Here is a 14802-nt window from a genome sequence, read left to right on the forward strand (position 1 = left end):
AAAATAAAGCAGGTAAATTACCCAGCAATGGTAATTGATTTTAAGATCTACTAATCCAAGGTTCACAACTAACAGTATTTATTAGACATTAGTCTAAAAACTAATGTAAGTAGCCATCTGTGGGAAACAGTTACCGTTTTCAATTGTTAAGTGTTTGGAAAGGCTGGACATACTTTTGATTTACACAGCATCCTGAACAAAAGAGTTTGGAGTAATATTGTTTAATTAAGCTTTTACCCCTTGCTTTGGATCTGTGTGGAGTCCTCCACCTGCATGACCATGCCAACATGTTCTCTTATCTATCAGTGGCCACCTCTGGAAAGTCTGTGTGAAAAATAAATATCAGTTATATAGCAACTTCAGGAATCATGTACTTAAAATCATGAACAAAAACCTTAAATTCTGAATTAACATGACAATCAGAATAGAACTGAAGATCTAGTAGCACAATGCTACCACCAAGAGGAATGGAGATTATGTCTCAAGAACAATACCTTGCCCCTGAAGCTGGCATCAGAAGGAATTGACTTAACAGTTATACTTCAAAATACCTCACAGCAGAAACTGTTTAAGATTTCTAGAAAGAGGTCTTTAAATCCTTCAAGTCTATATCTACTATGAATAATGACTTTGTAAAAATGGCACCTTCAAATGGCACCTTCCTGTTCAACAGACCTGCTTCCTGCACACATGGCACATACTACCTGCTGATCTTGGGTTTGTCTACACTTAAAAGTAGAAAGCACAACCCCAGCAGCGCTTTAAACTGAAAGTATGGCCACTGCAGGAGTGCTGAGAGAAAGATCTCCCAGCTCTCTATGTAAACCACCTCCACAAGAGTCCTGAAGCCTGGATCACACTGGCACTGTAACTTACTGCATTCAGGGAAAAAGAGGTGTTTTGCACATCCCTGAGCCAGAAAGTTACAGTGCTGTGAAGAGCCAATGTTGACTTAGCCTTAGAGACAAAGGTATGTTTTAATGCTTTCAATTAAACCTTAATTCTGTTGACCTTGCCAAGATCTTGTTAGACACATAAAGCTTGGTAGATTTAACTAAGGTCTACTTAAAAAAAAAAAGTGTAATTAAACTAAGGATATTAAGAAGTGGGTAACTGACTAATCGTGTAATTGATACAGTTTGTATGGAGTACACAATCAGTCAATAAGGTGCAGCTCTGCAGTTTAAATGTAGTAGGAGCTGGGCACAGCCAACTTCTGCTACATTTAAGCTGCAGAGTGCAGTAAGGGTAGACCCGTGACCCCAGTGCAAATTTTGCATCTAGACAAGGTTTAATAGAGAGTGAAGTACATTTTATTGTTTTATGTGCAAAATCAAACCTGTTAATCGACAGCTTTGGAAGCCTACTATGGTGAAAACAGGCATAACCAGGGTACCAAGACAATAGACAGTTATAATCGAGGTTCTACATCAGCCTGTACAACCTTAACTATTGGTGGTGATGCATAAGAAGGAAAGATTCAAGCTTGACATTCAGAACACAGGTGGCGTTTGCAGGGTTGGCAATTAGAAAAGTCACCCTTACTTGTAAACTGAGCAAATGTGTTACAGAAATCACTGAAAGACGCAGAATGAATCCCAACATGTCATTAAAAAAGTCTCTTTTTACAGAGGTATAATAGAAGTAAAATAATCATAAACAGGTTACAAGTCTCAATGGCCATTGTTTAACTACACCATAAATTAAATTCATGAATTGCAATTTACTTATGTCCGATTAGCACATCTAACTGTCATCCGATTTATTTTTAGCTATACATACCTTTCCTTAATGGGTAAGAAAATGCATTTTTAAAAGGCAACTTTTAAAGCAGAACTGCGCTTTCAATAAAGTGCTTAAAATCACTGCAGTACACAGGAATGTGATCAATTTGGCAAGTATCATAATAATGACACAGAGCTTTACAAGTACTTCGAAGTACCGTGCAAAGCATTAACCCACAACACCTCTTTGACGTAGGTAAATATTACTATCCCCACTTCGCAGGTAGGAAAACTGAGTAGCGAGGTTAATTCACCTGCTCAAAGTCATGGAGAGACAGTGACAGAGATGGAACTGGGTATCAGTAACTTCTGAATTTTACTCTATTAGACCTTTCTTTTAAAAAAAGGGTTTTTTTTTTTAAAAAACAAACCTACAATAGAACAGTTAAATTGCAAAAATCAAGCATCTGAAAGTGACTAAATGCCACATTTAAAGTTACGTATGAAACATTAATTCTGTCCCTTTGTTGTGTTCAATCTCTGCACAGAATGAGCATCATTCCAGTTGAAAAAATAATATTAATTACATATGTACAAGGGGGCATATAAATTGCATGAGCAACTCCAAGTAGTATTTCCAAATCTATGAACGCTTGAATTTGCAACCTAAATATGTTTAATACATTGAACGTCATTTCCTAAATGTTTAAACAAAGGTAGAAACAAGATACACAAAACTGCATACGTCTCCTCCTTATGCATTATCAAGGTTTGAATTAGAGATGTTAAAGACTAGTCAACGATCCAATAAGCAAATGCTTATCGGATAGTCTGTTGACTAGTCAATGCCCCGCCCCTTTCTGCCTCTATGAGATAGAGGCAGCGGGGGAGAGTATTTCAAAGCGGCAGCGCTGCACAGCTGATCTGCAGATCAGCTGTGCAGTGATGCTGCCCCTTTAAAATGTCCAAAGGGCTATAGAGGCCGTGGTTAGATGGGGACTCATCAGCTGACTCCAGATTCCACGCGGAATTTCCCCAGAACCTGGGGTCAGATGGGGACTCCCTTGCTGAGCCCAGGTTATGGAGAAATGCCACGTGGTGCCCAGGATCATCTGGGGACTCCCCAGCTGACCCTGGGCTCCACAGCTGCCCCTTTGAAATGCACGGAGGCAGCATTTCAAAGGGGCAGCCGCTGCACAGTGCTGCCCCTTTAAAACACCGTCTTGGCATTTCCCAGGTTCTGCTGAAATGCCCCAAAGAACCAGGGTCAGCTGATCCCGGGTTCTGCTGAAATGCCCCACAGAACCAGGGTCAGCTGGGCAGTCCCCAGCTGATCCCGAGTTCTGGCGACTCTTGTGCATTTCAAAACGCACCCGTGTGCAGCCTGGAGTCAGCGGGACTACCTGCTGGCACCGGGCTGTATGCTGAGTTCCGCATTCCTCCTTTGAAATGTACAAGTGCCTATCAACTAGTCAAGTAGTTGATGGAAATTCCATCCACTACTTGACTAGTCAATTAACCACATTTTAACATCCCTAGTTTGAATCCTGGGACTTCAACACGGTAGCATAGATTCCTACCACTTCAGTTACATCTGGTGCTTCCAAATAGGGAGACAGGAAGTAAGGGCCACATGCCAGGTCTGAGGAGTGCAGTTTGAGTCAGTCAGCCTGGTCCAGACCTTTGCTGCTCCCAGACATTGCCAGTACAGTGTGTTCTGTGTTGCAGTGGCAGTGCAAGCCTGGTTTTTTTTTTTTTTTTTAAATATGGTGTTCAGTTATTTTAGCATACTGCCAAAATTTTCCTCATGAACAGAAGCGAGAAAAAGAAAATGATGATTTAAGTTTATAATTCAGCTACAATGCATGGAATTTCATAGGGCAATCAAGTCACTTTGAAGGCCTGGGCTGGACCCAGGCAACGCCAGGTAAGTCTTCTAATATAGCAGGGGTCTCCAAACTTTTCAGCCCGAGGGCCGCATTAACTATCAAACAGCAGTTCGGGGGCCGACTACACACTTGAGGTCCAAATAAAAAACAATCAAAACATGGATGTTGTTTTTAATTATTTATTTAATATTATTTTATTCAGTTATTATTTAATAACACATTCATACACTACACATGAACACCTGTATTAGTGTGAATGGTGAAATTGTTTCCTGGATGCCAAAATAGCAGACATTTCTGGCTTTAGATTTGTTGTCCCTAACATCAACAGTGACCTGAGATTATCATCGGACAAGTTTGTTCTCAAATTGTTCTTCACGTATTTCATTCTTGAAAATGTTTGTTCACACAGGTATGTTGTTCCAAAGATTGAAAGGTACCTTGATGCAAAAGTTTTGACATTATGAAAGTCTTCCTTGGGCAAAAACTGGTAAAAACCCACCAGTCCTATTTTGAACTTGTCCCTAAGGAGGTCATTTGCTTGCAACTCAATGACTTCCAGCTGCAGTTCATCTGGGCAACTGGCCACATCTGCTTCAAATGGGTTTTGAAACAATCTCACTTCTTCTGCCTTTGAATCCAAAAAGGTCTCCACGGGCCGGATGAGAGGGCCTCGCGGGCCGCATCCGGCCCCCGGGCCGTAGTTTGGAGACCCCTGTAATATAGTATAAAGAGAAGTAGCATGATCTAATATATTAGAATTCAGATGTCCCTCATTCACAGTTCCATTTCTGTTATTCACTTCTGTAAAATCAAAGGGTAACATTAAAAAAAAAAAAAGACCTAAGTCACAGAGGTGCTTTTAAATCCCACTGAACTGTACACATCTGGCTCTATTAATCTGTTTCCTTACTTCCTCGTGTGGGTATGGTAGTTTCAAGAATGCTTGGTGAAGATCTTGTAGGTGTTGGTCTCTGTCTGAGGGGTTGGAGCAAATGCAATTGTACCTCAGTGCTTGGCTGTAGAAAATGGATCGTGTGATGTGTCCGGGATGGAAGCTGGATGCATGAAGATAGGTATAGCTGTTGGTAGGTTTTTGGTATAGGGTGGTCCACTACACGGGAGGTCCACTTGGACCAGTCTACATGGGAGGTCCACTTCCTGGACCCCACGGTGCAAATAACTGATGGTCACATAAACACTACCCTATACCGAAAACCTACCGACCGCTATGCCTATCTTCATGCCTCCAGCTTCCATCCCGGACACACCACACGATCCATCGTCTATAGCCAAGCACAGAGGTACAACCGCATTTGCTCCAACCCCTCAGATAGAAACCAACACCTACAAGATCTTCACCAAGCATTCTTGAAACTATGATACCCACACGAGGAAGTAAGGAAATAGATTAACAGAGCCAGACGTGTACCCAGAAGCCTCCTGCTGCAGGACAAGCCCAAGAAAGAAACCAACAGAACACCAGTGGTAATCACCTAAAGTCCTCAGCTAAAACCTCTCCAACGCATCAGTAATGATCTACAACCCATCCTGGACAATGATCCCTCCCTTTCACAGGCCTTCAGAGGCAGGCCAATCCTTGCCCACTGACAACCTGCCAACCTGAAGCATATTCTCACCAGCAATATACACCGTACCATAGTAACTCTAACTCAGGAACCAATCCATGCAACAAACGGTTCAAACTCTGCCCACATATCTATACCAGCAGCACCATCACAGGACCTAACCAGATCAGCCACACCATCATGGGTTCATTCACCTGAATATCTATCAATGTAATATACGCCATCATGTGCCAATAATGCCCTTCTGCTATATACACATCAGCCAAACTGGACAGTACCTATGTAAAAGAATAAATGGACACAAACCAGATATTAGGAATGGCAATATACAAAAATCCTGTAGGAGAACACTTCAGTCTTCCTGGACACACAATTGTAGATCTAAAGGTAGCCATCCTGCAGCAAAAAAACTTCAAGAGCAGACTTCAAAGAGAAACTGCTGAGCTACAGATCATCTGCAAGTTTGACACCATCAGCTCTGGATTAAACAAAGACTGTGAATGGCTTGCTAACTACAAAAGCAGCTTCTCCTCTCTTGGTATTCACTCCTCCAGATCAGTTGATAGAAGTGGGCCTCTTCCTCCCTGACTGAATTAACCTCATCATCTCTAGCCTGATTCTGGCCTGCATATTTATACCTGCCTCTGAATATTTCCACTACATGCATCTGACGAAGTGGGTCTTTGACCATGAAAGCTTATGCTCCTATACATCTATTAGTCTAGAAGGTGCTACAGGACTCCTTGTTGCTATTGAGGGAAATAACTGTAAAATTAAGACATGAGAATTTAGATAAATTTCCTAGCCTTACTTCATCCTATAGTTTCACATATTTCTCCATGTTGTTAGCAGATGAAGACTAAGAAAAACAACAACAAAAATATGTTTATATACAGAAATCAACCCTCAGACAGGTGAAAAACCTGGCATAATACTGTGCCATAGGTGTCAATACATTTTCAAAGTTTCTTTTTGTTCCACAAGCTAAGCATATTTTTGGAGTGATAAAGCTTTAGATACAGTAAAACTCCGATGGTCCGGCATCTGATGGTCCAGAACTCCTGATGGTCCGGCACCATCAGGAACCCGGAAGTGCTCCGGGCAGCCGGACCATTGGAGCTGCTCTGCCCCCAGCTTCCCCGATTCAGCCGCTGCTAAAACTGACCAGTGGCTGAATCAGGGAAGCCTGGGGCAGAGCAGCTGGAGTGCTGCCGGGTAGGTCCCATAGCGCTGCGGGACCAACCTGGCAGCACCCCAGCTGCTCTGCCCCAGGCGTCCCCAAGAGCAGCTGGGGTGCTGCCGGGTTGATCTCGCCGCGCCAAGTGTCAGCACTACTGGACCAACCCAGCAGCACCCCAGCTGCTCTGCTGCAGGCATCCCCAATTCAGCCGCTGCTGAAACTGACCAGCAGCGGCTGAATCAGGGACGCCTGGGGCAGAGCCGGACTATCAGAAGGGGGGGGCTATGAGGGGCCTGGGCACCCCAAGCCCCTCATAGCCCCCCCTTCCGATAGTCCGGCAAATCTGATAATCCGGCACCCCTTGGGTCCTAAAGGTGCCGGATTATCGGAAGTTTACTGCAGTTGAGAAAAATTGAGATTTCTATACATTGTCAGACATAAAACTGCAGTATAAATTTGTGTGTCAACAAAATACAAAAGTTTCAGAGGGGTAGCCATGTTAGTCTGTAATAGAAAAAATACTTAAGAATTAATAGTCCTGCAGTACCTTAGAGACCAACAAAAAATGGAAATGGTATCATGAGCTGTCATGGGCAAAACCCACTTCTTCAGATATGTGTAAATTAAAGGGTCGAAGTTCCAAATCAACAGCAGAGAAAGAGAGGGCATGGGGAGGGAAAGGGGGGGGGGGGAGGGAAATTAATAGTATATTAGAGTTTCCATGCTAGATGACGCTGATAGAGAAGGTTCCAAGTACTCTTAAGTACATGGTGTTTGGCCATTTATGTCATTAGAATGTGGAATGTAGCAGGTAATCCAGTTAAGGTCTTTATTTAAACTTCTATTATAGGTATCAAGCTTATAAATGAAATTAAGGTCTGCAACTTCCCTTTCAAGCTGATTTTTTAAATTGGCTTGTAATAACATGGAAACTTTAAGATCATTAATGAGTGCCCAGGCAAGTTAAAACATTCCCCAAAAGGTTTCTGTGTGTTACCATTTCAAATATCTGATTTGTGCCCATTAATCCTTTGTCGTAGAGACCGTCCAGTTTGGCCAATATACAGAGGGGCATCACTTCCTGATCTCTTGATGACATAGATCACAGTGGTGGATGTGCAGTTATTCACGGATACGGTGGTTTATGTGGTTAGGTCCTGTGATAATGTCACTTCAACAGACGTGTGGACAGAGTTGGCACCAGAGTTGACTGCAGGGGTGGATTCCTGGATGAGTACGATGGTGGTGTGTTGCGTGGTTGCTGGAAAGAATTTGTTTGAGGTTAGGGGGTTGTCTGTAGGCGAGGACTGGCCTCTCTGCCAATGCCTGTGAGAGTGAGGGGTCATTTTCCAGGATAGGTTGTAGATGGTTGATAATGCAGACGGGGGCTGTAGGTGATGACAAGTGGAGTTCTTTTCTTTTATTTGTAGGACCTATCTTGAAGAAGCTGATGTCTGCTACTTGTCTAGCTCTGTCAATCTGTTTTTCACTTCTCTGGGTGGGTATTTTAGTTTTAAGAATGCTTGATGTAGATCCTGTAGATGTCTGTCTCTGTCTGTGGGACTGGAGCAAATCTGATTGTATATTAGGGCCTGACTATAAACAATTGATTGGGAAATGTGTCTTAGATGGAAACTAGAGGCATGCAGGTAAGTGTAATGGTCAGTAGGTTTCCTGTATAAAGGCGGTGGAAATGTGGATTGGTCCAGGCAAAATACAAGTACATTTGTTGGCATTGATTCTTAGATATTCAGCAAGACATTTCAAGGGGAAAGACTATCAAGATTTCAACAGAGATTTGCTCTCCATTTCCAGAGGCAAAAACACATCTTGCCATTTATCTATTAATACAAAGAAATCATAAAAAGGAAAAATATATAAAAGATGTAAAATATACAACATAAAATTGAAGATGCTCCAAAGGCTTGATTTTTTCCCCTTGAGAGAGTAGGAGGAGGAAAGAGACTATAATCCTACCTTTGCAACATCTAACAATTGTCTGGAATAGCCACACTCTAACCTCTGCCGTGTAGCTTGTCTCAATGTCTGTGGAATCTACAAGACAGAAGAAAAAAAGAGGTTTGAGTAATTAACAGAGTACAATTTAGGCTTAGAGAATATTTCACCTAGTTCATTTAAAAATGCATAACATGGAAATTAAAAAAGACCGTTTTTGACAAATGACCAAAAGAAAAAAAATAAATATGAAAAAATCTGGAGAGGAGTATGTGCAAAATAAATTGAATCCAACTATTAAAAATGCAAATTGTCAACAAATCTTTCACCTACATCCTCACAAGGGATGTTAAACTTAGATTAACTGGATAATCAAATAGTTGATGCAAATTTGCAATTTGCCCCACAGCTGTTGCTACATTTCAAAGGTGAAAGTGCTATGGGGAGCATGTTTCAGATGGGACTCCATAGCTGGCCTCAGCCTGCATGTGGCATTTCAAAGTGGCAGCACCTCGTGCTGACCCCAGGCTCCATGCAGCGCTGCCACTTTGAAGTGCCCCCTTTTGTTTTCCATTAGGTTTCACCCCATACTTGTTCACCCTGTTTTCATGCCCTCTTACCTCAATCCTGTGCTTGTATACTGAACCAAAAGGCTAGTGAAAGCTACAACTCTGCTGGGGAACTGTCACTGCTGCTATGAATCTGAACAAGACTAGATTGCAAATTTTTTCAGATGGGATCTAAAATACACCATATTTACAAATAAGGAACTCAGCATAAGTTATTAGTTGATGCTGCTGCAGAACTGGAATGCTATTTTTAAGCGCTGTAGGACACAGATCTTGTCTGCCTATCCTTCTGAAGTTCCTAGAACCCTTTGGATGCTACATGAACAGTAACTAACTATCCAGTCTCTGGATAGTCATTTTCATTGCTCACTATTTTTCCTATTGAAAGGAAGAGGATAATATCCTCCTAGCCAATGGCAGACAGGGGACACTCAGTGTGTTTCTATAACATAACTGGTATATTCCTACACAGAAGCATATTCTTTACCAAAAATAGTTATTTCTGAAATCAGTCCTGATACTTCTAGAGCACCTGGCTAGTATTCCACCATAAACCAGTCTCCTACTGCTCTGTTGCAATACTAACTGCACAGCACGCACAATATAAATCAATGCTGCTCAGCAGAGTAACAAAAGAGCAGCTCATCAACCCAAGGCAAAAAACAAATGTCAAGAAAATGAACTCAAGAAAAACATTTTTAACCTTAACAAATACCAGCAATGCCTTGTGTCTATTTTCTACACATTGCCTTAAACTTTCTTTCTGCCCTTCTAAGTCACATTGTACATTACAAATTGCTGATAAAATACAAACAAAGATAACTCAACCAGAAAATATTTGCCCATTTTAACACATCTTATTGTATTAAATGCTGCATACAGGACGTGATGACGTATTTTTGAAATTAAGCATTCTATTATCCCCTTTTAAAGATTAATCTCATGCTTACGGCACTTATGTAGCAAATGATTTTCTGGTATCAGAGTCTTGATCAAATGACACAGACATGCTGGTGTTTGAGCAGAACTGTTTTTGCAAGCAAACAATTTCTCAAATATTGCATAACATAAAGGGCGGGACAAGGCATTCTCTGTGTGTGAAATAAGATATAGGGTAAAATTTTCAAAAACATAAGTCCTAATGACTTTCAATAGAACATACAGTAAACTTTGTAAAAGTGCTTCAGTGTCTTAGAAGCCTATGTTCCTGCCTAGAGCAACTTTCAATCTTAATAGTCAATATTTCAAGGATTCAGAGGGGTAGTCGTGTTAGTCTGTAACTGTAAAAACAACAAGGAGTCCTGTTACACCTTAGAGACTAACAGATTTATTAGGTCATGAGCTTTCAAGGGTAAAACCATTTTGTCAGATGTATTTCTACCGTGCAGCTGAAATGTGTTACTGGTATACCTGCAGGAAAAGAACTCAAATTTTGGCAGACCTTTGATACTACTTTAGATTGATGGTAAACTCTTTACAAAGACACCCATTCCTCACAGAGAACACCATCTAAGATGCTCCCTTATGTTTATATTGACAAGAGTTCAAGCACTTCCACAGACCCACAGCGAAAGCATGGCTTGGGAACAGAAATTATTTCAATTGTAACCAGGTATGAAACAATTTAGGACTTTATAAACTGATACCAACATCTTGAATTTCACCAGTGGTCAACAAAAGCAAGAGCAAACCCTATTGTACTGATATGGCGTGCTCCCCGTGTGAGAGCAACCTTGTAAGTAGGCCATGGCTTTCCACACTAGCTTGTTTCCAAGTGGTCTTTGTGCATAGCCACATGTAGAGAGCATTACAGCAATCTCATCAGTGTCAGAAAATGAAAAAGTACAGATATAGCACATAACAGCCACTACCTGCACAACCAGCAGCAAATCACAATCTACCATCACCCCTAAATTGTATACTTATTCTACAAACTCCCTAATTCAGATGGAGTGATTAAGTTAAGAGACCACTGATGACTGCTTTCCCCCAATCTGTTAATACAGGTTGTACCTCCCTTAACTGGACTCCCTGGTACCGCAACATCTAGCATGGACCATGGATGATCCTGGATCACAGAGCCCAGGAAGAGGGAGGTCTGGCAGCTGAGCTGGAGTGCCATAAGGGGCACTGATTACTCAGCCAGGAACCCAGAGTGAGTGAGTGAGATGCGCTCGCGCACATGTGTGGTGATGGTGGTGGGGCAGATGGCATGGCAGGCAATTCTGACCCCAGTGGCCAGGGAGCTCTAGCCTGGCTACAACCATGGACCTCTGGGCCAGGCCAAGGAGCTCTGATCCCAGCTGCAGCCAGAGAGTTCTGGCAGCATTCTGGCTCCAGCAGCTGGGAAACTCTAGCCCTAATGGCAGCCAGAGAGCTCTGTCCCAGGCTGCAGAGCTCCATCTCTAGACTTGTTAAGGTTAGCAAGAAGCATGTAAATTAACATTCAGGTAACATCAAGCATATAAACATTCAATATTTAACCCAGAATGTTTTTGCTCTTAGAGAATTCATGGGAGTACATGGTTCTTGAGCTATAATGACCTTTGGGAAAAAATTCACAGCTGCAATCCTGAGAAAGATTTAGATTACTGCACTATATAAACAAACATGCATGATATTTTATAGACAAATCACATTCCTAGTCCAAAAAAATTATAAACCAAGCACGATTATACATTTTGAATGAGATATATTGGAAAATAAAAGTTTTACTAGACTTATTTAAATTATTCTACTTTCTCTACAATATTATTTAAATTAATGATTTTTTCCCCATTACACAAATTTTATTAACTCTATTGTAAATAAAAACTTCTTTAAAAGATTTTGTTGCATCTCTATTAGATACTTCCTTAATACAGGAATTTCTAATCTACTTTTGTTAAGTAACTATCGTGAAGGGCTCATGTCCTATCTCAAGACAAAACTCAACTTCCCTCAGTTTAAATTGTTGAAGCTGCAGCCCTTATGTGTAAACTAACCATTGGCTAGATTTAGAGGCTACCAAGAAGCAGAAGAAAACATTTTATTTTTAAAATAAGCCATCCGTTACTTTATCGACAGCTGCAGGACACATACGTGGAGGGAGGGGGGGAACATGGCTTTAGGGCAGTGATTCTCAAACTTTTTGGCCCACAGTCCACCCCGCTCAATGCAGACCTTGATGTGGACCACCCAGCCAATCAGCCATGATGACAAAATGGGTGCAGGAGTGGGCTGAGGGTGGGGTCTGGCTGGAAGATTGGGTGCAGGAGTGGGCTGAAGGAGATCTGTGAAGGAGGGAGGGTACAGGAATGGGGTGAAGGGTCTCTGAAGGAGGGAGGGTGCATGGTCTGGGCATGAAGGGTATGGGGGGCACTTACTTGGCTCCATGCCCCCTGCAGCTTCTAGGCACTGCCAACTACTGCTCCCATTGGCTATAATTCTGGCCAATAGGAGCAAAGGAAAGCCTCCAGGTGAGCAGTTTCCTACACTGCCATTCCCCCAGCCAGGAAGAGGGGGAGTGGCAATGTGCCGAACCATTTCTTCCGTCGCAAGCCAGATCCATCCTGGAAAGCTCACCCATCCCCTCAGCAGGAAGCTGGAGCTGGTGCCCCAACCTCATGGAGGGGCTGCAGGGCTGGAGTACCAGCACAGGCTCCCTGCAGCAGGAGGGATGAACCCAAGGCCTGTGGCCTACCTGCATAATGATTGTAGACCACTAAAGATCGGCAGACTACACTTGAGAATCACTGCTCTAGGTCAGTGGTTTTTAAACTTTTTTGATCGCGCACCCCTATCAGTAAAACAATTTTGAGCATGCACCCCCATTATACGTATGTATATTTATTTATTTATAAATTATATACATATACTACTGTACTAATGTATTATGTACATTATAAAACAACCTTTTTTAATTTCTATTTTTTGTGTGAGATAAAGATGAAAAACAATATTTTTAAAATCATTTTTTATTTTAATTTTATTTTATTAACAGTACAGAAAACCTTTTTGCTCTCACTAAAAAATTATTATTATTAATAATAATATTTTTAGTGAGAGCAATATGATTGAATATGCTTAATTATTTTTGAAAATCTTGGTTTAACACTTTGTGATACAGCAATTCAAAGGTCTGGTTCTAAATTCAGTTTATTTCGATACTTGGTTTTAATGGCTGTCATCGCTGAAAAAGACACTTCACAAAGATACGTAGATCCAAATGGAAGAAATGCATCATTGGCTGCGATTACTAAATCGTGATACTCATTTTTCAATCCCATCCACCAATTATACAAAAGTTTTTGTTGAAATCTGGCATGTAAATTTCCATCTTCCCTGATGTCAATCAGTTGTTCTTGCAAACTAATCAGAAGCTGTTGCATTTTTATATTTTTAACAAATGGGTTCAAAACCCACTGAAACTCTTCATTTGGAAGATTTTTAAACAGGTTAGAAAATTCTGTTTCCAGGTTTTTTAAGTGTGCAGATATGAGAGATTTTATAGGTGACACACTTACATCATTTTTAGCAACAAAAATCATATAACAATGGAAACCTTTCCAAACACCCGTTTTCAAAATGCTCTCTCCATAGCACAAGTTTCTTTTGATAAGCAGTTACTTTCCCACTCATTGTTAAAACGTCACCTTTACCCTTAAGGGACAGATTTTGTGTGTTTATTTTTTCAAAAATATCTGCTAGGTAACATACTACTGATAGCCACTTGCCATCACAGAAAAGGTCAACAAATTTGGAACTCTTGTCTTTTTGTAAAAGAAAAATGCATAACTCATAAGTTCGACAACTCTGTGCTGGTCCCTCCCCTGCAGGTGTCTACCCTTCTTGCTTCACCCCCAGAATCCTCTGGCACCTGCACCTTTTGTTACCCCTGCACCCTCCTGGTGCCTCCCCCTTCCCTCACTGCCCCTGCCCCCTTTGCCCTCTTTTTCCCTGATGCCCACCCCTCACCACCCTCTGCCCCCATTCCTCTCATGCCCCTCTGTGCCCTCACACGACTGGCTCCATCATCTTCCTCATGCCCACCCCCCCTTCTTTCAAGCCTTATCCCAGCACCTCCCCCTCCTCCCCTCTAGCCTCCAGTGCCCTAACCCTCTCCTCTCCCAGCATCACCCTGTCCCCCTTCCCACTGACACCTCCCCTCCTGCCCTTTTCCTCATTGTCTCCACTTGATCCCCTGGCATTTGTCTCTCCTCCGCCTTGTCCCTTAAGTGCCTTCCCCTTTCTTCTCCTGACCTGCCCCTTCCCCTCCTCCCCTCAGCACAAGCCCCTTCCTCTCCCAGCCCTTCCCCCTATTTTCCCCCCTTCTGCCTTCCAATTTGCGGGGCTGGAGTCTGTGATCAGGCCCCAGAAGTCCCCACAGCCCTGGCCCCAGCTGCTTCCGGGGCTCCAGACCAAGTGCTGGGCTGCGCACTGCAACGCTGGGCCGAGTGGTTTTAAAGTTCTGGGCCGTGACATCATGCCATGCCTGGGTGTGTCCCCTCTCAACTGTTGTGCGGCCGTGCATGCGCTCCCTCGGCCCCACCGTCCCCCATACATGTCCAGTGCCGGGGAATTTTCTTCCCGTATCCCCAATGGATTGTTTTGCGCACCCCACTTTTGAGACCATTGCTCAAGGGCATGCCACCAAGGCCCTCAGACACAGTGCAGCCAGTCGCTTCAGAGCAACCCCAACCCACTTTATTCCCTGAGGCTTCAGAGAAACCAGTCAATGGAAGCTATGAGATTTTGCTAGGGGTGGGGGCAGCATGTGAAGCCTCCCCCACCCTCCAGTGTCCGGGGCAGAGAGCCACAGGGAGCACATTTTGAGGCGCCTGGGGCTGCAGTAGGCAGAGAGCCTGCCCCAGGATCCTGAAGGACTGCTGTCCAGGAGTTGCCTAGGAAAGCAGC

General features: G+C 42.7%; 1 protein-coding gene across 1 annotated transcript in view; it reads right to left on the bottom strand.

The window, feature by feature from the left end:
• ABCB7 (ATP binding cassette subfamily B member 7) overlaps positions 1 to 14802 on the bottom strand; it is an 86115-nt gene that overhangs the window by 50199 nt on the left and 21114 nt on the right. Inside the window, exons 2-3 of the mRNA XM_075940890.1 lie at positions 8360 to 8437; positions 238 to 324 (exon numbers count right to left, since the gene is read on the bottom strand). Of these exons, the coding sequence (XP_075797005.1) occupies positions 238 to 324; positions 8360 to 8437 (165 nt within the window). The remainder of the gene's footprint in view (positions 1 to 237; positions 325 to 8359; positions 8438 to 14802) is intronic.

This window comes from Pelodiscus sinensis, chromosome 13 (genome assembly GCF_049634645.1).
Source record: "Pelodiscus sinensis isolate JC-2024 chromosome 13, ASM4963464v1, whole genome shotgun sequence".
Taxonomy (NCBI): Eukaryota; Metazoa; Chordata; order Testudines; family Trionychidae; genus Pelodiscus; species Pelodiscus sinensis.